Source organism: Labrus bergylta, chromosome 19 (genome assembly GCF_963930695.1).
Source record: "Labrus bergylta chromosome 19, fLabBer1.1, whole genome shotgun sequence".
Classification (NCBI taxonomy): Eukaryota; Metazoa; Chordata; class Actinopteri; order Labriformes; family Labridae; genus Labrus; species Labrus bergylta.
The window spans coordinates 13,119,423-13,146,558 of NC_089213.1; the positions used below are offsets into that span (position 1 = coordinate 13,119,423).

At 37.5% G+C, this 27,136-nt stretch overlaps 2 protein-coding genes across 15 annotated transcripts in view; one reads left to right on the forward strand and one right to left on the reverse strand.

Moving 5' to 3' along the window:
- Positions 1-480, forward strand: part of hsf1 (heat shock transcription factor 1) — a gene marked incomplete in the record, with an annotated part of 7,067 nt that extends 6,587 nt beyond the window's left edge. Inside the window, 1 exon segment of the mRNA XM_065948170.1 lies at positions 129-480. Coding sequence (XP_065804242.1) covers positions 129-353 — 225 coding nt within the window.
- A 1,524-nt stretch (positions 481-2,004) lies between these two features.
- On the reverse strand, positions 2,005-25,721 carry si:ch211-80h18.1 (uncharacterized protein LOC555593 homolog). Of its 14 annotated transcripts, none has more exons than XM_065948177.1 (24): positions 25,489-25,721; positions 25,306-25,370; positions 25,131-25,208; positions 24,400-24,438; positions 23,377-23,430; positions 22,777-23,001; positions 18,688-18,717; positions 18,525-18,578; positions 18,348-18,407; positions 16,047-16,091; positions 15,613-15,657; positions 14,659-14,694; positions 14,286-14,357; positions 13,916-14,038; positions 12,955-12,981; positions 12,479-12,517; positions 12,249-12,293; positions 12,136-12,168; positions 11,979-12,020; positions 11,637-11,702; positions 11,523-11,558; positions 11,408-11,443; positions 10,402-10,446; positions 2,005-2,345 (listed from the first exon to the last, which is right to left on the reverse strand). In XM_065948177.1, exons 1-24 carry the CDS (start codon positions 25,497-25,499, stop codon positions 2,311-2,313), a joined length of 1,341 nt encoding a protein of 446 aa, XP_065804249.1. In that variant the 5' UTR covers positions 25,500-25,721; the 3' UTR covers positions 2,005-2,310. The 14 variants fall into 14 exon arrangements, with proteins under 14 accessions (XP_065804249.1, XP_065804248.1, XP_065804246.1 ...); XM_065948176.1 differs by having other exon boundaries at positions 23,377-23,433; XM_065948174.1 differs by having other exon boundaries at positions 12,249-12,290; positions 22,777-23,022; positions 23,377-23,433.
- Between the last annotated feature and the right edge of the window lie 1,415 nt (positions 25,722-27,136).

Genomic DNA, 27,136 nt, shown 5'->3' on the forward strand with positions numbered 1-27,136 from the left:
TCAGTCTGTTTATAAATGTTTTAATAGAAACACTATATAGATGCTTTAGTTCATGATAGAGTTAGGTATATATATAACATGATGATGAAGTCATTCGTGGTTGTTGAGATCACCTGTGGTGTGTTTAGTTCTTCAGTTCTACCTGTCCGTCTGGAGACTTCGACCTGGACTGTTTGGACACTGTGAGTTCAACATCTACACTTTTATTTTTTATTCTGTTTTCAAACTTCTTTCAGATATTCACGGCCCAAACATTTGTTCTGTTAACTATTTTATGGGTTAGGTATACTCAGGTGTGTGCAGGTATTGTCAGGTCTGTAAAGGTTAATTCAGGTGTAATTAAATGTGTGTAATTACAGATGGTACAGGTCTTGAGGACATTTGTTTTGTTTCTACCTGTTAGTTTCTTTATGATGTCATAACCTTCTGTGATGTCACTGCTTCCTGTCAGCTGCTTGTCCGAGGACGCCCCTAAAGGAAGTGATGCAGGCCACACCAACCACACAGGTAACACCCTCATTTATACCTGTGAGGACCCTCCCTGAGGTGATGCAGGACCCATACATAATACCTGTTGATATAAATTTAGATACCTATGCTTCTCTCTGATTGGTCCAGGGAAGCAGCTGGTGCAGTACACGTCCCCACCTGTCCTGATGACTGAGCCAATCAGCTTGGGGGAGGGAGGGGCCGATCTGCCCTCCTTGCTGGAGCTGGAGACGGAGCCTTATTTAAGCTCTGACCCGCCAACTGATGACCCAACGTTTGACCTTCTTAGCCACGCCCACATTGACTCTGACCTCTGACATCGCCAAAAGTGGGAGGGACATGGCTTGGGATTTATCAGTTACAATAGCAACAGGACAGCAGCAGCAATAGATTAAGATAAAGGGGATTGATTAGGTGTCAATCAAACAATCAATCAAAAGTTAGGTGATATTATGCAGAAGTTATTGATCCCTTCTTCTTCTACTCTTTTATTCTAGTCTTTGTTTCTTCTACTCTTTTATTTTAGCTCATATTTCTTTTTCTGCTTTCCTGTTTGTGTTTTCGAAGATCTGGGGTCACATCTGTAACAAACAGCAGTGAGGTCATTGTGGAAGATGTCATTGGATCATGTGACACAGCTGTTCTGTGTTCTGCATGCTGATTGGTTGTCTTTGTTTTGAAGTGTTAAATGTATCTAAAGAAAAAACTATTTTTTGAAAAGTTTATTATGAATGAGTGACCCCTTTTACCATGGAGACAATCAATAATAAACAGTTTGTTTATCAGTTTTTTTCATGAAAATGCTAATACACACAGACACAGGCAAACACAGAGTGAGTTATTGATGGACCCTCAGCGCAGTGTCACCTTTAAATAAATATTGAGGCTTCAATATGAGGCTTTCAGTTCTTTACCTTTGTACATAATCATGTTTACATTCTATCTCTGCTAACATAATTAGCAGCTGTGATAAGAGAAACTGGTGTTTTTTATAAAGTGATTCAGTGGTAAGTTTGTTCAGCTGTTAAATCTGAATGAATATTAAATATATGCTTTAAATCTCAGACAATCTTCGTTCCAACCCTCACCTGTGGTCATGAGCTTTGGGTAGTGACCGAAAGAATAAGATCTCGGACACAAGCGGCTGAAATGAGTTTTATCTGGAGGGTGTCTGGACTTAACGTTAGAGAAAGGGCGGAGGAGTTTAGACATTCAGGGGGAGCTCGGAGTAGAGCCTCGGGATCCCTCAGGAGGAGCTGGAAAGGTTTCTGAGGAGACGGACATCTGTGTTGACTTACTTTGCCAGCTGCCACCACGACCCAACATTGAATAACAGGAAGAAAATGAACAGAAGGAATAAACCAAATGTATTTTTCAAGGAGTCAAGGAAAACTGACATAACTTTAAAATCTTTTGTCATTATTAAATAATTGTATAATTTAATATCCAGAAAGAGTTGCACATCATTATTTGTTATTTAAAACTGATCAGATCAAACAAAAGACAAATTCTCAGTTTGATGTTCAAAATAAAAACATTTTAATGTAGAAGTTAAAACTCTCATTTTACAATCCTGACAGAGAAGATGATGTCACATCCTGTATGATGTCATAAAGTCAAAACAGAATTACTTAAAGTTAAAACAAAATCTCAGCAATTCTACAAAAACAAAAAATAAACAAAACTCTTAAATACATAAAAACAACATCAGGGGGTGGGGCCTAGAACTAGTGGGAGGAGTCTGACTTCCCGGGCCATACTGATTGGTTGGTACACTGGAATCGGTATCGCAGGAAACGAACTCTTGGCTTGATATGGAAGTCAGCAGGTATCCTCCAGTTCCACATTTTCTGCACCTGAAACGAGTACAAAAGATAAACATTGATTTCACATTCTTGTATCTTTGGAACAAAAACGTAGTCTTTAAAACAAAGAACGTCAGTAATAACATTTAAGAACATGATAAAGAACGTCACTAATCACATCAAAGAACGTCACTAATAACATCTTAGAACGTCACTAATAACATCAAGATCGTCACTAATAACATCAAAGAACGCCACCAATAACATCAAAGAATGTCACTAATAACACCAAAAACGCCACTAATAACATCAAATAACGTCACTTATAACATCAAAGAACGTCACTAATAACATCAAAGAACATCACTAATAACATCTTAGAACGTCACTAATAACATCAAAGAACATCACTAATAACATCTTAGAACGTCACTAATAACATCAAAGAACATCACTAATAACATCAAAGAACATCACTAATAACATCAAAGAACACCACCAATAACATCAAAGAATGTCACTAATAACACCAAAAACGCCACTAATAACATCAAATAACGTCACTTATAACATCAAAGAACATCACTAATAACATCAAAGAATGTCACTAATAACATCAAAGAACGTCACTAATCACATCAAAGAACGTCACTAATAACATCTTAGAACGTCACTAATAACATCAAGATCGTCACTAATAACATCAAAGAACGCCACCAATAACATCAAAGAATGTCACTAATAACACCAAAAACGCCACTAATAACATCAAATAACGTCACTTATAACATCAAAGAACGTCACTAATAACATCAAAGAACATCACTAATAACATCTTAGAACGTCACTAATAACATCAAAGAACATCACTAATAACATCTTAGAACGTCACTAATAACATCAAAGAACATCACTAATAACATCAAAGAACATCACTAATAACATCAAAGAACACCACCAATAACATCAAAGAATGTCACTAATAACACCAAAAACGCCACTAATAACATCAAATAACGTCACTTATAACATCAAAGAACATCACTAATAACATCAAAGAATGTCACTAATAACATCAAAGAACATCACTAATAACATCAAAGAATGTCACTGATAACATCTTAGAACGCCACTAATAACATCAAAGAACATCACTAATAACATCTTAGAATGTCACTAATAACATCAAGATTGTCACTAATAACATCAGAGAACGTCACTAATAACACCAAAGAACGTCACTAATAACATCTTAGAATGTCACTAATAACATCAAAGAACGTCACTAATAACATCTTAGAACGCCACTAATAACATCTTAGAATGTCACTAATAACATCTTAGAACATCACTAATAACATCAAAAACGCCACTAATAACATCAAATAACGTCACTTATAACATCAAAGAACGTCACTAATAACATCAAAGAATGTCACTAATAACATCAAAGAACATCACTAATAACATCAAAGAATGTCACTGATAACATCTTAGAACGCCACTAATAACATCAAAGAACATCACTAATAACATCAAAGAACATCACTAATAACATCAAAGAATGTCACTGATAACATCTTAGAACGCCACTAATAACATCAAAGAACATCACTAATAACATCTTAGAATGTCACTAATAACATCAAGATTGTCACTAATAACATCAAAGAACGTCACTAATAACATCTTAGAATGTCACTAATAACATCAAAGAACGTCACTAATAACATCTTAGAATGCCACTAATAACATCAAAGAATGTCACTAATAACATCTTAGAACACCACTAATAACATCAAAGAACGTCACTTATAACATCAAAGAATGTCACTAATAACACCAAAAACGCCACTAATAACATCAAAGAACATCACTAATAACATCAAAGAATGTCACTGATAACATCTTAGAACGCCACTAATAACATCAAAGAACATCACTAATAACATCTTAGAATGTCACTAATAACATCAAGATTGTCACTAATAACATCAAAGAACGTCACTAATAACATCAAAGAATGTCACTAATAACATCTTAGAATGTCACTAATAACATCAAAGAACGTCACTAATAACATCTTAGAACGCCACTAATAACATCAAAGAATGTCACTAATAACATCAAAGAACGTCACTAATAACATCTTAGAACGCCACTAATAACATCAAAGAATGTCACTAATAACATCTTAGAACATCACTAATAACATCTTAGAATGTCACTAATAACATCAAGATTGTCACTAATAACATCAAAGAACGTCACTAATAACATCAAAGAACGTCACTAATAACATCTTAGAATGTCACTAATAACATCAAAGAACGTCACTAATAACATCTTAGAACGCCACTAATAACATCAAAGAATGTCACTAATAACATCTTAGAACACCACTAATAACATCAAAGAACGTCACTTATAACATCAAAGAATGTCACTAATAACACCAAAAACGCCACTAATAACATCAAATAACGTCACTTATAACATCAAAGAACATCACTAATAACATCAAAGAATGTCACTAATAACATCAAAGAACATCACTAATAACATCAAAGAATGTCACTGATAACATCTTAGAACGCCACTAATAACATCAAAGAACATCACTAATAACATCTTAGAATGTCACTAATAACATCAAGATTGTCACTAATAACATCAAAGAACGTCACTAATAACATCAAAGAACGTCACTAATAACATCAAAGAACGTCACTAATAACATCTTAGAACGCCACTAATAACATCAAAGAATGTCACTAATAACATCTTAGAACATCACTAATAACATCAAAAACGCCACTAATAACATCAAATAACGTCACTAATAACATCAAAGAATGTCACTAATAACATCAAAGAACATCACTAATAACATCAAAGAATGTCACTGATAACATCTTAGAACGCCACTAATAACATCAAAGAACATCACTAATAAAATCTTAGAATGTCACTAATAACATCAAGATTGTCACTAATAACATCAAAGAACGTCACTAATAACATCAAAGAACGTCACTAATAACATCAAAGAATGTCACTAATAACATCTTAGAACATCACTAATAACATCAAAGAACGTCACTTATAACATCAAAGAATGTCACTAATAACATCAAAGAACGTCACTTATAACATCAAAGAATGTCACTAATAACATCAAAGAACGTCACTAATAACATCTTAGAATGTCACTAATAACATCAAGATTGTCACTAATAACATCTTAGAACGTCACTAATAACATCAAAGAATGTCACTAATAACATCAAAGAACGTCACTAATAACACCAAAGAACGTCACTAATAACATCAAAGAATGTCACTAATAACATCTTAGAACGTCACTAATAACATCAAAGAATGTCACTAATAACATCTTAGAACGTCACTAATAACATCAAAGAATGTCACTAATAACATCAAATAACGTCACTTATAACATCAAAGAACGTCACTAATAACATCTTAGAATGTCACTAATAACATCAAAGAACGTCACTAATAACATCTTAGAACGCCACTAATAACATCAAAGAATGTCACTAATAACATCTTAGAACATCACTAATAACATCAAAAACGCCACTAATAACATCAAATAACGTCACTAATAACATCAAAGAACATCACTAATAACATCAAAGAATGTCACTGATAACATCTTAGAACGCCACTAATAACATCAAAGAACATCACTAATAACATCTTAGAATGTCACTAATAACATCAAGATTGTCACTAATAACATCAAAGAACGTCACTAATAACATCAAAGAACGTCACTAATAACATCTTAGAATGTCACTAATAACATCAAAGAACGTCACTAATAACATCTTAGAACGCCACTAATAACATCAAAGAATGTCACTAATAACATCTTAGAACACCACTAATAACATCAAAGAACGTCACTTATAACATCAAAGAATGTAACTAATAACATCTTAGAACATCACTAATAACATCAAGATTGTCACTAATAACATCAAAGAACGTCACTAATAACATCTTAGAATGTCACTAATAACATCAAAGAACGTCACTAATAACATCTTAGAATGCCACTAATAACATCAAAGAATGTCACTAATAACATCTTAGAACACCACTAATAACATCAAAGAACGTCACTTATAACATCAAAGAATGTAACTAATAACATCTTAGAATGTCACTAATAACATCAAGATTGTCACTAATAACATCAAAGAACGTCACTAATAACATCTTAGAATGTCACTAATAACATCAAAGAACGTCACTAATAACATCTTAGAATGCCACTAATAACATCAAAGAATGTCACTAATAACATCTTAGAACACCACTAATAACATCAAAGAACGTCACTTATAACATCAAAGAATGTCACTAATAACACCAAAAACGCCACTAATAACATCAAAGAACATCACTAATAACATCAAAGAATGTCACTGATAACATCTTAGAACGCCACTAATAACATCAAAGAACATCACTAATAACATCTTAGAATGTCACTAATAACATCAAGATTGTCACTAATAACATCAAAGAACGTCACTAATAACATCAAAGAATGTCACTAATAACATCTTAGAATGTCACTAATAACATCAAAGAACGTCACTAATAACATCTTAGAACGCCACTAATAACATCAAAGAATGTCACTAATAACATCAAAGAACGTCACTAATAACATCTTAGAACGCCACTAATAACATCAAAGAATGTCACTAATAACATCTTAGAACATCACTAATAACATCTTAGAATGTCACTAATAACATCAAGATTGTCACTAATAACATCAAAGAACGTCACTAATAACATCAAAGAACGTCACTAATAACATCTTAGAATGTCACTAATAACATCAAAGAACGTCACTAATAACATCTTAGAACGCCACTAATAACATCAAAGAATGTCACTAATAACATCTTAGAACACCACTAATAACATCAAAGAACGTCACTTATAACATCAAAGAATGTCACTAATAACACCAAAAACGCCACTAATAACATCAAATAACGTCACTTATAACATCAAAGAACATCACTAATAACATCAAAGAATGTCACTAATAACATCAAAGAACATCACTAATAACATCAAAGAATGTCACTGATAACATCTTAGAACGCCACTAATAACATCAAAGAACATCACTAATAACATCTTAGAATGTCACTAATAACATCAAGATTGTCACTAATAACATCAAAGAACGTCACTAATAACATCAAAGAACGTCACTAATAACATCAAAGAACGTCACTAATAACATCTTAGAACGCCACTAATAACATCAAAGAATGTCACTAATAACATCTTAGAACATCACTAATAACATCAAAAACGCCACTAATAACATCAAATAACGTCACTAATAACATCAAAGAATGTCACTAATAACATCAAAGAACATCACTAATAACATCAAAGAATGTCACTGATAACATCTTAGAACGCCACTAATAACATCAAAGAACATCACTAATAAAATCTTAGAATGTCACTAATAACATCAAGATTGTCACTAATAACATCAAAGAACGTCACTAATAACATCAAAGAACGTCACTAATAACATCAAAGAATGTCACTAATAACATCTTAGAACATCACTAATAACATCAAAGAACGTCACTTATAACATCAAAGAATGTCACTAATAACATCAAAGAACGTCACTTATAACATCAAAGAATGTCACTAATAACATCAAAGAACGTCACTAATAACATCTTAGAATGTCACTAATAACATCAAGATTGTCACTAATAACATCTTAGAACGTCACTAATAACATCAAAGAATGTCACTAATAACATCAAAGAACGTCACTAATAACACCAAAGAACGTCACTAATAACATCAAAGAATGTCACTAATAACATCTTAGAACGTCACTAATAACATCAAAGAATGTCACTAATAACATCTTAGAACGTCACTAATAACATCAAAGAATGTCACTAATAACATCAAATAACGTCACTTATAACATCAAAGAACGTCACTAATAACATCTTAGAATGTCACTAATAACATCAAAGAACGTCACTAATAACATCTTAGAACGCCACTAATAACATCAAAGAATGTCACTAATAACATCTTAGAACATCACTAATAACATCAAAAACGCCACTAATAACATCAAATAACGTCACTAATAACATCAAAGAACATCACTAATAACATCAAAGAATGTCACTGATAACATCTTAGAACGCCACTAATAACATCAAAGAACATCACTAATAACATCTTAGAATGTCACTAATAACATCAAGATTGTCACTAATAACATCAAAGAACGTCACTAATAACATCAAAGAACGTCACTAATAACATCTTAGAATGTCACTAATAACATCAAAGAACGTCACTAATAACATCTTAGAACGCCACTAATAACATCAAAGAATGTCACTAATAACATCTTAGAACACCACTAATAACATCAAAGAACGTCACTTATAACATCAAAGAATGTAACTAATAACATCTTAGAACATCACTAATAACATCAAATAACGTCACTTATAACATCAAAGAATGTCACTAATAACATCAAAGAACGTCACTTATAACATCAAAGAATGTCACTAATAACATCAAAGAACGTCACTAATAACATCTTAGAATGTCACTAATAACATCAAGATTGTCACTAATAACATCTTAGAACGTCACTAATAACATCAAAGAATGTCACTAATAACATCAAAGAACATCACTAATAACACCAAAGAACGTCACTAATAACATCAAAGAACGCCACTAATAACATCAAAGAATGTCACTAATAACATCTTAGAACATCACTAATAACATCAAAAACGCCACTAATAACATCAAATAACGTCACTAATAACATCAAAGAACATCACTAATAACATCAAAGAATGTCACTGATAACATCTTAGAACGCCACTAATAACATCAAAGAACATCACTAATAACATCTTAGAATGTCACTAATAACATCAAGATTGTCACTAATAACATCAAAGAACGTCACTAATAACATCAAAGAACGTCACTAATAACATCTTAGAATGTCACTAATAACATCAAAGAACGTCACTAATAACATCTTAGAACGCCACTAATAACATCAAAGAATGTCACTAATAACATCTTAGAACACCACTAATAACATCAAAGAACGTCACTTATAACATCAAAGAATGTAACTAATAACATCTTAGAACATCACTAATAACATCAAATAACGTCACTTATAACATCAAAGAATGTCACTAATAACATCAAAGAACGTCACTTATAACATCAAAGAATGTCACTAATAACATCAAAGAACGTCACTAATAACATCTTAGAATGTCACTAATAACATCAAGATTGTCACTAATAACATCTTAGAACGTCCCTAATAACATCAAAGAATGTCACTAATAACATCAAAGAACATCACTAATAACACCAAAGAACGTCACTAATAACATCAAAGAATGTCACTAATAACATCTTAGAACGTCACTAATAACATCAAAGAATGTCACTAATAACATCAAATAACGTCACTTATAACATCAAAGAATGTCACTAATAACATCAAAGAACGTCACCAATAACATCAAAGAACGTCACTAATAACATCAAAGAACGTCACTAATAACATCTTAGAATGTCACTAATAACATCAAGATCGTCACTAGTAACATCTTAGAACATCACTAATAACATCAAATAACGTCACTAATAACATCTTAGAATGTCACTAATAACATCAAGATTGTCACTAATAACATCTTAGAACGTCACTAATAACATCAAAGAATGTCACTAATAACATCAAAGAACGTCACTAATAACACCAAAGAACGTCACTAATAACACCAAAGATCGTCACTAATAACATCAAGATCGTCACTAATAACATCAAAGAATGTCACTAATAACATCAAAGAATGTCACTAATAACATCAAAGAACGTCACTAATAACATCAAAGAACGTCACTGAAAACATCAAAGAACGTCATTAAGACTGTCATCAATTTCAAAAAGAGTCACAGATTATATTAGTTAATAAGGAACACCAAAGAATGTCGAACAAACCTTCAAGACCCTGACCAGGTGTGTGGTATCGTTCAGTGACTGAACCTGTGGAGAACAAGCAGAACCAAGAGAAGAGAAAGAACCAGACTTCAGCACCTGTTCTCAGGTAAAACATAAAAACACCAAACAAACAGGACTAGTTAAAGAGACAGTTCATGATTTTAGTTGGATTGGGTTCTTGCAGTATTTAAGTATTTTTCAAATCTTTGACCAGTAAGTTTGTCGTTCATTACAGATCAGACTGTCCCAAACTGATCCAAACTGACCAAAAGTAACCCCAACTGACCCACACTGACCAAAACTGACTTGGGGCATGTACTACGAAGCAGGATTTGGGGTTGGCGAGGTAACTTCAGGGTTGACCCTGGGTTTTCAATCCTACGAAGGTTGAAAAAGCAGGAGTTATTATCTTCAGTTCTAAGGTGAACTAACAATGGGACAGAAATATAATAATCTGTAGTTTGGACATTAATACTCTCTGATGTTTCTTTTTTCTGCCAGTTGTCCTTCCTGCATTTGTCTGTGTAACTTTAGTCTCTGGGTTTGTTTTAAACCTCTTTATATTATTAATATAGTTTGTTAGATATGACGATCTGCTGACGGGAGACGCAGTGATGATTGTGATAGTTATATGAAGCTAACTCCGCCCCTTTTATGTGAACTCGCTCTTGGAAACTCGAGGGTAACTTATGTTGATAAGCGGTTTCATGTGACTGCTAATCACGGTCTCTGATGTTAGGGTTAGTGAAGCCAGATCACCCAAAGATACCCTGGGTAAGTTGGACTCTCGTAGTACAGACCCCAGGTCTGATCCAAACTGGTCTAAACTGATCCACACTGACCAAAATAGTTTATACGTGTTCAGACTGGTTGTTCTGTTGTTTAGTGCTGTCGTGTTGTTGTTGTTGTTGTTGTTGTTGTTGTTGTTGTGTTGTTGTTGTTGTTGTGTTGTGTTATTGGGTTGAAGTTTTGTTGTGTTATTGTTTTGTTGTTGTGTTAAACTTACCACTCGTCTGGGTGTGATCGGTCACAGCTGGATGACCTAAAGAAGACAGTGGATCACAGTTAAACCAAAGAAGAAGAACCAACTCTTCCTCTCTGTTTAAATGAATGTAACTTACTGTAGTCGGTTGGAGTTCCCACTGGGTCTGCTGAAACTACAAACACAAACAATTTTACTTGCTGTTTTTCCTGAAGCCTCCCACCTTTCCGGCAGTCATGTCAAAGGTACATACCTGGTTCTGTCCCTGTGGAGTCTGTTACCATGGTTACCAGCTCTGTTTGGGAGTAAACACCTGAAACTAAATAAAAGACAGACAGGTGAAAGACGGACAGACAGACAGACAGACAGGCAGGCAGGCAGACAGACAGACAGACAGACAGATACAAATATATACAGACAGACACACACACAGACAGATACAAATATACACAGACAGACAGACAGACAGACAGACACACAGACAGATACAAATATACACAGACAGACAGACAGACAGACACACAGACAGATACACAGAAAGACAGACAGACAGACAGACAGACAGACAGACAGACAGACAGACAGACAGGTGTACCTGGCTGCAGTATGTGCGTGAAGCTGATGAAAGGTGATGACTCTAGGTGATCATGTGACATGAAATGATGACTCACAGGTCAATAGGAAATGTTGCTGAGGTGATTAAACTCATTACGTTGTGATTGAATTGTGTTTGTTATAGCAACAACATTTACCTGTGACATCATGGCTGGATCCAATACCTGGAGCTGGAACCAACCAGAACAAAGATCTGTGATCATTACTGTCAATCTATTAATTAATTTACTTGTGAGTCCCCCCCTCTCACCTGTCCGATCGATATGAAGGCCTGTCACCGACTCCTCTGCACCTGCTGACATATCACAACATCTGATTACATCACTGTCATTGTCATGGATAATCAAACAGACTGAACAATATTAATTGATGACATTTATTGATGCATTGATACCCATATAGAGAGTGTCACACACGTCTGTGTGTTATAAATGTGAATAGGTCACATCGATAGAGATCATTAACATTTGAAGAGTTTACCTCCGTTTGCATCCGTCAACAGCGTCTGTCGACCATTTCCTGAGAAACAGAGTAACAGCCAATCATAAATCAATAAGGGAGTCATCACCTTGTTATCAATGACCACAACATGTGGTCCTCCGCCTGCAAAGCATTCAAACTATAGTGTTCGACTCAGGTGGATTTTCACCAAGTAGTGCTCTATAGGTTGTTATTCTGGTTCAGTTTTCCACTTCAACAGCTGACACAAAGCTTACACACCTGCACTGCTATGTAACTTGTGCTCTCTCCCGTCCTCCAGTTTCAGTCTGTTTTGATGCCTAGCTTCAGTGCCGGCACTCTGACCGGTTTCTTCATAAAGGGGCTGAGCTAGCTGGCTTCTCCTGTGTCTAATAGGTGTACCATTGACTGCATACAGCCCCACTGGCCTTAACAGTATAATCAATCATTAAGATAATACAAGATCAACTACAGACATGATGTCAGACAAATCCTACCGTTGTTATGTGGAGAGTCTGCTCCATCTAAAGAAATCAGAATAATTCAAAGTTAAAGTTGTTTTTAACCGAACACAAGAAGTTCATCGGTGTATCTGCAGTTAAATGAATGGAATGATAATATCCTCAAAGTAAATACATTTCTGATTCTGGTGATGGGGAGTTAATGTAGAAACCAGAGTTTTGGTATCCTTAACATTATCCAATGTCATTGAAAAGACAACTTTAAATGAATGTTCTACACACTGCATTAAATGTATTACTTATTCTAATATGTAAAGTCTGTTTAACTTTAAATGAGTTAGCATTTCCGTTTCTCTAACTTATCTGACTTCAGTTTCATAATGTCAAACCTTTGTTGATGCTTGTTTCTTTAATGATGATACTCTGCTTTTTTGTTCTTAGAGAGTTGTTTCTAAACAGATGATACTCTGCTGTTTTTTTCGAAACAGATGATACTCTGCTGTGTTTCTACACAGATGATACTCTGCTGTGTTTCTGACCAGATGATACTCTGTTGTTTGTTTCTACACAGATAATACGCTGCTGTGTGTTTCTACACAGATGATACTCTGCTGTGTTTCTACACAGATGATACTCTGTTTTTTGTTTCTACACAGATGATACTCTGCTGTTTGTTTCTACACAGATGATACTCTGCTGTTTGTTTCTAAACAGATGATAATCTGCTGTTTGTTTCTACACAGATGATACTTTGCTGTTTTTTCTAACCAGATGATACTCTGCTCTTTGTTTCTACACAGATGATACTCTGCTGTTTGTTTCTACACAGACATTACTCTGCTGTTTTCTTATATGCAAAACATTTAGCACCTGTACATGTGTGCATATTCACCTTGAGCTTCACTGTTTGCTGAAACTGAAACATTAATATTAAGCAGGAGGCCTTCACAGTAAAATATTTTCTATAGTTCAGTATTAAAGTCTTTTCTATGCTTACCTCCCTGGGCTACAGGGTTGGGGGAGCCTGAAACAGAGCTGATCATTGATTGGTCAGGTTCCGAGCTTAGAGAAGTGAGGTCTGGTTCTGACTGGTCCCTAATGTCATATTGATGAGCAGCATCTACAAAAGAGAGACAAAACCATGAGAACAAAAATATAAACATCTAAGAATAATAAAAAAAATTGTAATGTTTCAAAATGAATTCACTTCCTCTTCAGACATGTTGAATAAACCAGAGTTGGTCACTTTTAAATTAAAACCTTTGTTATAACATAATATATCATAATAACAGCATTGATATATGCTAACATATTAAATTTAACAATATTGAATCAGTTCACATGACACTTGTGGGTGTAGTATGTACCTGCAGTTGAGTCCAGACTTGAACCACTATTTAGATGTGCAGACGGAGTAGCTGTCACACCTGAACTGACCACTGAAACAGAAGCGTTAAGGGAATAAAAAAGACTTGTTGTGAATGTTTGAGACATCACATAAAGGACTGATCTGTTCGTATCATACTCGACAGACGTAATATGGCCAAAATGTGTGTAATAGATGTATGAAGCATCTATAATTATTACGGCCACTAGAGGTCACTGCCTGACAGTTTATGTAAATATGAAATGTAATGAACAGTTTAACAGACAATTAAATGATGTCTGATCAGTGGACAAGTCACATCAGCTCCAGCAGAGATGTGCAATTTAACCTTGAAATACAAAAAAACATATCACCTGTAGAGTCCAACTGAGTGGGAGGAGTCAAGTCACCTGTGAGAAATTGTTTTATCAAAAATTAAGTTCCTTTTTAAAATTGATAAACATATGCTCAGTGACTCCTACAGAATTTGGTGGTCTCTTTTTACGCTTCCTTAAAAGTGAAGTTGTAATCTATGAACCCTCGATGCCATCTGACCCACAATTCACACCGTGCTGCGGTCCGTCAGCGCCACGGTTTTGCGGCGTCGGACGGCTCGCGCCAATTCACACTGGATCCGGTTCTGCGACGTCAGTGCAGCGGAGCGCACCCATGACACATCACAGGAGAACTACAAGATCCCGCGGGAATAAAGAGAAAAACATGCAAACAACATGTTGCTTTGTCTTTCTGAGGATGCATTGTTGTTAATTCAGCACCTGTTTTGATGTAATGTTTATAAAGTGATGAAAAATACAATCGTGAGTCCGTATATTGTGTTTTATTTTGAAATTGACCGGATGCTCTGTGCGTTTCTTTGTCTGATTTCCTGTCCGGGTTGTCATATTCTGCAGCGCACTCTGTCGAAAATAGACTCGCTGCGTATTTGAAACGGAGCAGAGTGTAGTGCTGTTGGTGGCACGCGCCGGAGACGGACCGCAGCGCGCCCTGTGTGAACACAATAATAGACTAGAGTGGAGGCTAAGTACAATGTAGTGCGTGGTGCTGACGGACCGCTGCGCGCACAGAGTATGTGTGAACATTCGACTTTTGTTTATTAGTCCTCAGAAACCTGTCATGAATGTTCTGTATGTACACACACTGAAAATGTTGGCTGTTACAACCATGGACTTCACATGAAAGAGGTGACTTTTACTACTTTTACTGCGCGGGGGGGGGCTTACCAACTAAGCTTTACTGATCACACCTGCACTATAACACCTGTTCTATCACACCTGTACTGATCACTTAGAGAAGATCTTAAATCACACCTGTGAGGTTGATGTGAACGTCTGGTCCGAATTGATCACCTCCACCTGAAGCGACACAGCAAAATCAACAAAAATCAGTATGAGGTCATCTTCAAGGTCATAGTGCTCATGATTTTATAGCCTGCCTGATACACTTGAACAAGCTGTTGACACACCTGAAGATGTCAGCCAGTCATCTCCTTACTCATCTAGTTGGAAGAGACAGGAAGGACTGAAGGAGATAGTAAAGGAAACACCGAAGGAGATAGTAAAGGAGACACTGAAGGAGACAGTAAAGGAGACACTGAAAGAGACAGTAAAGAAGACACTGAAGGAGACAGGAGAGGAGGCTCTGAAGGAGACAGTATAGGAGGCTCTGAAGGAGACAGTATAGGAGGCACTGAAGGGAACAGGAGATGAAGCACTGATCCTTCCTCAGGACTTTTGAGACTCACCCATCAGGCTCAGCAGGAAGTCGTGACCTGATGAATCAAAATTTCCTGAAGGAGAAAAAAACCTGTACATGTTTAAAAACAGTCAAAAGATCTTGGCACACGCCTGATCATGATTGATGTTACATTTGTTATTAATATTTAACATGGAGGTTAGTTTGAAAAATTATAATCACAACATTTAAATGCCGTTAACATTCGTTACTTAAATTATCTTCCTCCAGCTCCAATCAGCTGACCTCACTTCATCCTGATTCTCTGAAGAGACGAGACTGTCGACTGTTCTCTCTTATTTTAAACTCAAACGTCTGTATCAGGTGTGATGAAGACCATGTAGAGGAGAGAAAGAAAGTCCTGTTTCTACTTAGGCTCTCATTGGATACAGTAGCCTAAGAACAGTGAATGGAAGGTCCTGATTGGTCCAATGACATGATTATTACAGAGTAGCTGCAGACATGTTGAATCAATCTGTGGATCGTTATGGATGGGATGTTTAGATTAGATCTGTTCCTGGATCTGGATCGTGGGGACTTGGTTGATGTAGCAGGACCATTTTAGTTGGAATTTTCTGACCTGAAGAGAACAGTCTACCTTCAGACGGGAAGAAACATTAATAAAAAATACATGTTTGTTTGTCTGTGGTCTGACACGTGTGTATATTGTGGCTGCTGTGTTGGTTGGATCTTGAAATGGTTTACATGGTCAGATGGTCGGATGGATGGGTGGTAGGATGGTCCGATGGTAGTACGGTCCGGTAGTCCAATGCTTGGGTGGTCTGATGGTTGGGTGGTCGGATGGTCCTTTGGTCGGATGGTCGGAAGGTCAGTTGGTCAGATGGTAGGATGGACTGATGGTCTTATGGTCCGATGGTAGGATGGTCTGTTGGTCGGATGGTCAGTTGGTTGGATGGTCAGTTGGTTGGATAGTAGGATGGTAGGATGGTCCGATGGTCTAATGGTCTGATGGTCCAATGGTCAGATGTAAACCCGGAGTTATAAGCACAGAACAGCAGCTGTTTACCTGACGCTGATGATGAGAACACACACTGATGGATCAGAGTTTTCTGACTCAGCATGGCCTCTTAAGAACACACATCTATTGACAGAAATCTGATGTTGTCTTTGTTTTCAAAGACTGGTTAACATAATTTTAACTTCAATTTATAATGAAAGGAATTATTGGATTAACTGAAAACACAGTTAACGTCTCTGTTAATGGATTGACGATTAATGGCGAAACATTTTTGATGAGCTATGCCCACCCCTGCAACCTAAAAAGGTGAAAATTAGTTAAAGGTTCATAATCAAATCAATTATCATGATACAAATACACTTGTTTAAAATAGCCCTTCATCAAGTTTTATTTTGAGACTTTTTCAGCCTTTATTAAGCGACAGGACAGGTGATGGAGTCAGAATCCAGAATGTTCGGGAATGATGCGAGCAAATGGAGTCACAGGTAGGATTCCGCTGTACATACGCATAAATAGCACCTCTCTTACCAAGTTTACAAAGTGCTTCTTCAATCAGAAAATAAAAAGTCGACTTAAGAGCGTTAAGATAGAGGAGGTAAAAAAATGTGTTAAAGAATTCATAAACTCTTCCTGAAAATGGATATTCGAAGAAATGTTTTCTGTCATGCTGACATCTGTCGCCTTTAGTCACATGGCCAGATTTTTAGCTTTCCGTTTGATGTTATTGTTGAGTGGACCATAGTTGCTATGGAGACGGCCGGAGGAATGAAAGTGACCCAAAATTTTATACTTCAGATTTGTCTTTAAAACGTTCTTGGACGTCCAATGATTAATATCTTTGAGGGTTCAGGTTGGGGTTAAAAGATGTGACCTGTAGGGGTTCTAAAACAGAAAGGAATACATAGCTGCGTGTCATCTGCATATGAGTAATGGGAGACAACACGGTGTCAGTGATCTGGCTAAAAGGAAGCTTGTAAATGGAAAACAATAGGGGGTTACACCTCAGTTAAAGTCCCAAACAGAGGAAGGGGTGTGTGCTCGTAGTGAAGGTCCTGGTTTGAAGACAGTACAGTGTGATGAAAAAAGTCATGAATTAATTTCAGAGATTGTAAATGATTCTTAACGTTTTTTTTTAAAGAGTTGTTAGAACAGTATGAAAGCGTTTCCCTCAGAACTCAGCCTGAAGGGCTCTGAAAATCAATTAAAATAATTAAATAAATTAATAATTACATAATTTGCATATGACATCATCCAACTAAACAATCATCTCAGTATCTCTGCTATTAAGGATCAGACCTATAATCAACCACAAGAATGGCAGTCAGACCTCACCTGGACACTCACCTGTATAATCCAGGTGAGAAAGTCCGGCCCCTAATGAACCGAAAACACCTTACAGAGCAAGAGAGAGAGAGAGGTTAACAGACATCCAGGTACAAAGTATATCTGCCAGTTTCTCACCACTGTCAATTACAGCATTCTCCTTTAGTCCCATCCCCCACAGCTCACCTGTTGGACTTTCAGCGCCTCCTCCTCCACCATTCAGCAGTTTCTGTCCATTGCCTGAATCAAACACGAGGTAATCAATAATCACCTCTAATGGTCCTTTAACTTTTATATTTTCTAATGTGTGTCTGTTTGTAATGTGTGTATGTGTGTGTAACCAATTTACTGTAAGAGTCTGAGTCAACTCCATCAGATCCTGCAGACAAAAAATATTATTCATTTATTACTGATTGATTTAAGGTAGGGATGTTATTAGTATCTCACTATTTCAGTACAGCAGTACTGTGTTGCTGATAGTTAGGGCTGGCTCATGCTAAGACCAGCTTGCATTATTTCTGCTTCCATAGCCTTGGACTACAGCATGAACTCCACCTCCTGGTTCTACTGCTATAGTCTAAGACTGAAGCATGAACTCCACCCCCTAGTTCTACTGCTATAGTCTAAGACTGAAGCATGAACTCCACCTCCTAGTTCTACTGCTATAGGCTTAGACTGCAGCATAAACTCCACCTCCTAGTTCTAATGCTATAGTCTAAGACTGCAGCATGAACTCCACCCCCTAGTTCTACTGCTATAGGCTTAGACTGCAGCATGAACTCCACCTCCTAGTTCTAATGCTATAGTCTAAGACTGCAGCATGAACTCCACCCCCTAGTTCTACTGCTATAGGCTGAGACTGCAGCATGAACTCCACCTCCTAGTTCTAATGCTATAGTCTAAGACTGCAGCATGAACTCCACCCCCTACTTCTACTTAGGCAACGAACAAAACAAACATAAACTCCACCCCCTAGTTCTACTACTATAGGCTAATACTGAAGCATGAACTCCAGCTCCTAGTCCTACTGCTACAGTCTAAGACTGCAGCGTAAACTCCACCCCCTAGTTCTACTGCTATAGGCTTAGACTGCAGCATAAACTCCACCCCCTACTTCTACTGCTATAGGCTTAGACTGCAGCATAAACTCCACCCCCTAGTTCTACTGCTACAGTCTAAGGATGCGTTCGAATTGTCCCTCCTATGTCCTTTCACTATCCACTTTACCTTAACCCCGCGAAAACGTCATGAGGTCAAGGAAAGATGTTAGGAGAATTCATAAAGAACTTAGGGAAAGGCAATCTCGTTGCTCTGACAATCCGACCACATTTTCCACTAGGCGACGTCATTAAATGCGACGGGCCGGCGGAGGTTAATGACGTGGGTCTGCCGTGTTGAAACTACAATGTTCCGAAAAATGGACTACAAAAAACGCATCTAAAAAACTTTTTCTGTGCCTTCTTACCGGTGAAATAATCTTAATTACCACAAGGTTGGGATTGAAATAAAAGAAATATAGACTACCAGGCTACAAGTAAGAAAAGTGAAACCATCAGCTTCCTGTCCACTCAGAAATCAACATCAACATAAATATGAAATTAATTGTTACATTTATGTAAGATATAACCTACACCTAATGTTTTAAGCATACAAATGTACAACTGCACAGCATTCTTAAGTGAATGAAATATGTTGAATAAAACATCATCTGGATAAAAATGTCTCTTATCTTTTTATCCCTTACATGATCTGTGTCACTTCACGATCATCGTTCATTTCTGTGAACGGTCGGATGCGCGACTGGCTTTAAATGTTGCGGCCGCAAGGAATTGTGGGGCGGCATATCTCATCTCCTTTCGTAAAGGATGGTCCAGTGTAACCTATACTAAAGGAGGTTATAAAGGAAGCATTGACCCACCTTTCCTTAACTTTTAGAGAATTCGAACGGCTCTTATCATGGCCACCACTTACATGCTTCCAGGGTTAAGGTAAAGTGGATAGTGAAAGGAGATAGGAGGGACAATTCGAACACACCCTAAGACTGAAGCATGAACTCCACCCCCTAGTTCTACTGCTATAGTCTAAGACTGAAGCATGAACTCCACCCCTAGTTCTACTGCTATAGGCTTAGACTGCAGCATGAACTCCACCCCCTACTTCTACTTAGGCAATGAACAAAACAAACATAAACTCCACCCCCTAGTTCTACTACTATAGTCTAAGACTGAACTCCACCCCCTAGTTCTACTGCTATAGTCTAAGACTGAAGCATGAACTCCACCCCTAGTTCTACTGCTATAGGCTTAGACTGCAGCATGAACTCCACCCCCTAGTTCTACTGCTATAGTCTAAGACTGAAGCATGAACTCCACCCCTAGTTCTACTGCTATAGTCTAAGACTGCAGCATGAACTCCACCTCCTAGTTCTAATGCTAAAGTCTAAGACTGCAGCATGAACTCCACCTCCTAGTTCTAATGCTATAGTCTAAGACTGCAGCATGAACTCCACCTCCTAGTTCTAATGCTATAGTCTAAGACTGCAGCATGAACTCCACCTCCTAGTTCTAATGCTATAGTCTAAGACTGCAGCATGAACTCCACCTCCTAGTTCTAATGCTATAGTCTAAGACTGCAGCATGAACTCCACCCCCTACTTCTACTTAGGCAATGAACAAAACAAACATAAACTCCACCCCCTAGTTCTACTACTATAGTCTAAGACTGAAGCATGAACTCCACCCCCTAGTTCTACTGCTATAGGCTTAGACTGCAGCATAAACTCCACCCCCTACTTCTACTGCTACAGTCTAAGACTGAAGCATAAACTCTACCCCCTAGTTCTACTGCTATAGGCTTAGACTGCAGCATAAACTCCACCCCCTAGTTCTACTGCTATAGGCTTAGACTGCAGCATAAACTCCACCCCCTAGTTCTACTGCTATAGTCTAAGACTGCAGCATGAACTCCACCTCCTAGTTCTACTGCTATAGTCTAAGACTGAAGCATGAACTCCACCCCCTAGTTCTACTGCTATAGTCTAAGACTGCAGCATGAACTCCACCTCCTAGTTCTACTACTATAGTCTAAGACTGAAGCATGAACTCCACCCCCTAGTTCTACTGCTATAGTCTAAGACTGCAGCATGAACTCCACCTCCTAGTTCTACTGCTATAGTCTAAGACTGAAGCATAAACTCCACCCCCTAGTTCTACTGCTATAGTCTAAGACTGCAGCATGAACTCCACCTCCTAGTTCTACTACTATAGTCTAAGACTGAAGCATAAACTCCACCCCCTAGTTCTACTGCTATAGGCTTAGACTGCAGCATAAACTCCACCCCCTACTTCTACTGCTACAGTCTAAGACGGAAGCATAAACTCTACCCCCTAGTTCTACTGCTATAGGCTTAGACTGCAGCATAAACTCCACCCCCTAGTTCTACTGCTATAGGCTTAGACTGCAGCATAAACTCCACCCCCTAGTTCTACTGCTATAGTCTAAGACTGCAGCATGAACTCCACCTCCTAGTTCTACTGCTATAGAGAACAAACCATATGACATATTTTTGTAGGCCAACCCAGAAGTAGCATCGCCATGGAGTCTAACGAGAATTCGCCTATCGGATTTTTGCATTGGATTTTGGATCATCAAATGGGGGGCAAAATATGTTTTGTTAATGTTAACATATTTTTTATTAATTAGTGTACAGCACATCAACTTTTTTTCACATCAATTTTAACAGTTACATTTCACTGATCTTCTTCGTAGCATCAACGCTTTTTTGCGCTTTTGTAAAAACATTCAGACATTTTCCGAACGAAATCACGTATACACACTGAAGTTGGAAGAATGACTTCCCAATTCGGAAACTTGACCACCCAAGCAGCACATGAATGCAGCATTAGACTGCAGCATGAACTCCACCCCCCAGTTATACTGCTGCAGGCTAAGACTGCAGAATTAATTCAATATCCTTGTTATACTGCTATAGGCTTAGACTGCAGCATGAACTTCACCCCCCAGTTATACTTCTATAGGCTTAGACTGCAGCATGGACACCACAGCTGTTTATACTGCTATAGGCTTAGACTGGAGCATGAACTCAACATCATAATTATACTGCTATATAATTAGACTAAAACATGAACTTCCACTGAGTCTCAGCAGATGTCCATTCTCAAGTGAGTCTGGTCCTGCTCGAGTGTTCAACCTTTGTCTCGTGGTGGATGGATGTTGGTCTGTGTAAATATTGAGTACGCTCTACACTTGCTCTTTATGACAAGTGTCATCATATAACTGTTGTTGTGAATTTGCAGGATGACATGATATTGATAAACTTATTCATCAAATTATGTAAACCTTCCCAGAGAATCTTTTAAATTGATGTATTGATAATTCGATGTTCCGCCAGCGGGATCATTATTATTTTCTTATCTACCTGCAGAACCTCCTGCTGTTCCATGGTTTGTTCCTCCTCCTGCTGTTCCATGGTTTGTTCCTCCTCCTGCTGTTCCATGGTTTGTTCCTCCTCCTGCCGTTCCATGGTGTGTTCCTCCACCTGAAGAACTTCCTACTGTTCCATGGTTTGTTCCTCCTCCTGCTGTTCCATCATTTGTTCTCCCACCTGAAGAACTTCCTGCTGTTCCATCATTTGTTCCTCCTCCTGCCAAAAGACCACTGGAAGCTGGAATTCAATACAAGCCTTCCTCAAATAACTTGATTTACTTAATGTAAACAAATAACTTTGACATTAAGCCCAGGTATGATATATAATATGGAACAATTATTTTGTTTATAAAACATCAGGTTGAGTTCAGATTTTGTCCTGCATGCTGTACCAGGTCCAGCTGGTGGCGCTGTAGCCATGGTACTGAACCAACATGCACTAAAGGCTGATTGAGAAACTTAAAAAGGGGAATGGAACTAATCTGATAAATCCTGGAAATCCTGGCGACCCAATTAAATCTGGATTAAACCTGAGACTGAAAGGGAACAAACAAACTTTTCAGGAGGTAAAACCTGATCAGGGCTGACTCACCTGAACCTCCGGACGCAGACGCCGTGGCAATGGTCTGCTGCACGCCAGTGAGTACTGCTGGAAGGAGGAGGGTCAGGTGTTCATGATGAATCAAACGTTTGTTTGCAGAGAACACTCTTTCAATGATTGACAGAAACATTCAAGGGAAAATAATTTTAATTAATCTTAAAAAATACTAAATTTATTAAATCTTTATTATGTGCTACAAATGACCGCTTTATGTTTACAAATTACACCAAGCCTTAGCACTTACTCTGTGATTATACTGAAATACAGTGTATCAACATGACAGTGTATTAACATGACTCTGCATTTTATTAACATGACTCCACACTTTATTAACATGACTGCACTATAATAACATGACTCTGCACTTTATTAACGACTCTATAGTGTATTAACATGACTACAGTGTATCAACATGACTCTGCAGTGTATCAACATGACAGTGTATTAACATTACTCTACAGTGTATAAACATGTCCCTGCACTATATTAACATGTCCCTGCACTATAATAACATTACTCTACAGTGTATTAACATGACTCTACATTGTATAAACATGAGTCTGCACTATATTAACATGTCTCTGCACTATAATAACATGAGTGTGCACTTTATTAACATGACTCTGCAGTGTATAAATGTGACTCTGCAGTGTATAAACATGATTCTGCAGTCTAATAACATGATTGTGTAATATATCAACAATGTGAATCTGTAGTATATTAACAACACATGCCAGTTGATAATCATGATCCTCAGATATATTATTTCTACATTTCACTTAGCAGATGCTTTTATCCAAATCAACTTACATTAGAGATTATATTATATTACAAATGTTGTTGTTGAGAGCAAAATAAGTAGTTGTAATTAGATTTGTCAAATAAAAAACAGTCACTCATACGCAGAGTAAATTGTAATCTGAAATGTGTTTAAAAGTGTGTTTACTTTTGATAAAATGCAGTTGTGTTTATGCAATTTTATGTTTAAGGTCACAGTGTGTTTTAGCCTCTCACCCTCATCAATCTTATCCTGACTCTTGGAGTCATCATCATCTGGAAAGGAAGAAACATTCTTCTGAGTAAAGGTGTTTTAAACAGTTTTAAATGTTTTATGATTATACATGATGTATTATTGATTAATGAATCTTTTATCAGCAGTCCTATTAACTAATGTGTCTTTGGCCTCATTTCCCTCTTCTATTATGAGGATATTCACAGACAGGGGTTTTATATCTATCACTGACACAAACATTGGATGGCTAAAAACTGTGAGCACACTTTGGTCCAAATGTAAATGTTATACAATTTCATTCATCACTTTGTTTTTCTTGTTGTCTTGATGATCTGAGGTCATCAAACCCCCGAGACAAATACTGAAATATAGAGAGATAGATGACGGATGGATGTACTGATTACGTGATTGACTGATTGGTTGATTGACTGATTGGTTAATTGATTGGTTGGTAGCAGTGTGTTCTATAAGTGAGCCCATTGTAACAAATATGTGATTTAAAGGTCAAATGTTGGAGAAACTTCATGTTTAAAATTGGCACGTTAACTTAAACTAGTCTTCACTTAACTTCCCTAACCCAGCACAAAATAAACTAAACTAAACTAAACTAAAACAAAATATGAATTACTATCAATCATAAATGAAGTAATCTTGCTTATTAGCTAAAATGTTTGCATTATAAACAACTAATGTGATTGAAAGCATTCCTTTCAAAATAAAGCAGGATGCTTACCCTCCTCCTCCTCAGACAGCTCCCCCACCTCTGTGGCCTCCACCTCCACTTCCTCCTGCTCCTGCTCCTGCTCCTTCTCTGGAATCCAAACAAAAACTCTTTTATCACCAACACCTTCGACTAAAGCGTAAAATCAAACAAAAGCCTGAAACTTATCTGGAAGTTTTTTTTTTACCCTCCAAAGGAGCCGCTGACAGGGAAACCACCAGAAAAACTGCGGCCCACACCATCCACAGCTTCCTGTGATGACAGAGCGGAACAATCACAGATCAACAATGTCATCAATACTGATCAATACAATAATCAATACTTATATTATAAACATTACAATAAACAACACACAATCAGTTGTACTCACAGTGGCAGCATCCTGCAGTCAGAATGTTTCTGTGTTTCTGAATCTGAAGAGCTGCATCTGCTGGTATTTATCCTCACAGAGAGGGGAGGGGCGACAGACAGATGTGAGGGGCTACATGTAGAGGGGAGAGGCTACAAACAAAGGGGATGGGACACAGACAGGGAGGAGGGTCTACATACATAGAGGGGAGGGGCTAATAACAGGGGGAGCGGCTATAAACAGAGGGGAGGAGCAATGATTGTACTGCTGCAAAACTACCAACTGTACTACAGCTGCTTGTATTTATACTCACAGAGAGGGGACCGTATCCCAGCATGCACTGAGGGGAGCAGGACTTACCTGACATCTTACCCCAGTCCCCCCTCCTCCCATCCAATCAGAGCACAGCAGTCAAACTAACCTCACACAGTTAACTAATGTTAACTAATTGTTAGGCATTAATCATTGATTATATTTAATTGAAATTAAAATGAAACCATGACACACACACACACTTACACACAAACGCATTTAATAAGAGAGAAGAAACACATAGAATAATATACAGATATTAAAAGCTGTAGAATTCCAGTTATTACGGTAATAAACCAGCATTCCTCTCCTCTCCTCCTCACTTTATCAGGTTTCAGGTCTAATTAGTTTCTCAAACAGTTGTTTATTGTTCAGCTGAAAGACGAGATTCAGTCAGTGAGAGAGAAAACGTTTAAAACTTTCAATTGACTTTAAACCGATGAATAAATATGTATATACAGTATGTGTTATATGTGTATTTATATATGTACACACATATATATATATATATGAACACACACACACACACACACACACACACACACACTCACACACACACACATACATACATAAATATGAGTGTGTCAGTGTGTGTGCATTATAAATGTAACATGTTAATATGTAATTGTTGACCTTCTATTGACCTTTCTATGAGCTTTTATTCTGAAGAGGGTTTCCTGCTGTCTGTGTGAATTGGGGCAGAACATGAGTCGGCATCACTCTGCAGGAGGAAGTCTGAAACCAGAACCCTGCTTGAGCTGAGCTAGATCCGGGATCAGGTCCAGTAGAGAAATTAGAAGCACTCTAAGGTTTAGTCTTGTCCAGCTTAGTTCTGAATGACTGGACTCAGTCAACCTTTGATCCTAATGTCGTCTGAAACTAAGATCTGTGGGACGGGAGAGAGACAGCTAGTCAGAGAGACGCCGTGTCCATCTGTAATTAAGAGCTGTGGGACGGGAGAGAGACAGCTAGTCAGAGAGACGCAGTGTCCTACTGTAAGTAAGAGCTGTGGGACGGGAGAGAGACAGCTAGTCAGATAGACGCCGTGTCCATCTGTAACTAAGAGCTGTGGGACGGGAGAGAGACAGGAAGTCACAGAGCAGAGACACCACGACTGATTATTAACAACTGGAAAAACATGGAAACAACAAGAGTGGGGCCCAGACTTTAAAAGTGTTCGTGATTTCCTGTCAGCTTCTAGTCCACGTCCTGTTTCACCTGTTCTGTTTTGTAACTGTAGGTTCCCTGCTGTTTCAGCTGTTGTTGATGGGGTTATTGACGGTCAGATATCGACTGCGAGGCGTGTGGTCTTCACCATTCAAAGCTGACCCAGGTGTAGTGAAGGGGGAGTAGTCAG

Excerpts from the sequence above, each read along its gene's own strand:
- si:ch211-80h18.1 (XM_065948171.1), bottom strand. Across the intron at positions 14,039-14,285 it reads AAGTCTGGACTCAACTGCAG|ATGCTGCTCATCAATATGAC; the intron begins GTACATACTACA and ends TCTCTTTTGTAG. Across the intron at positions 12,518-12,954 it reads AGACTCTCCACATAACAACG|GAAATGGTCGACAGACGCTG; the intron begins GTAGGATTTGTC and ends TCTGTTTCTCAG.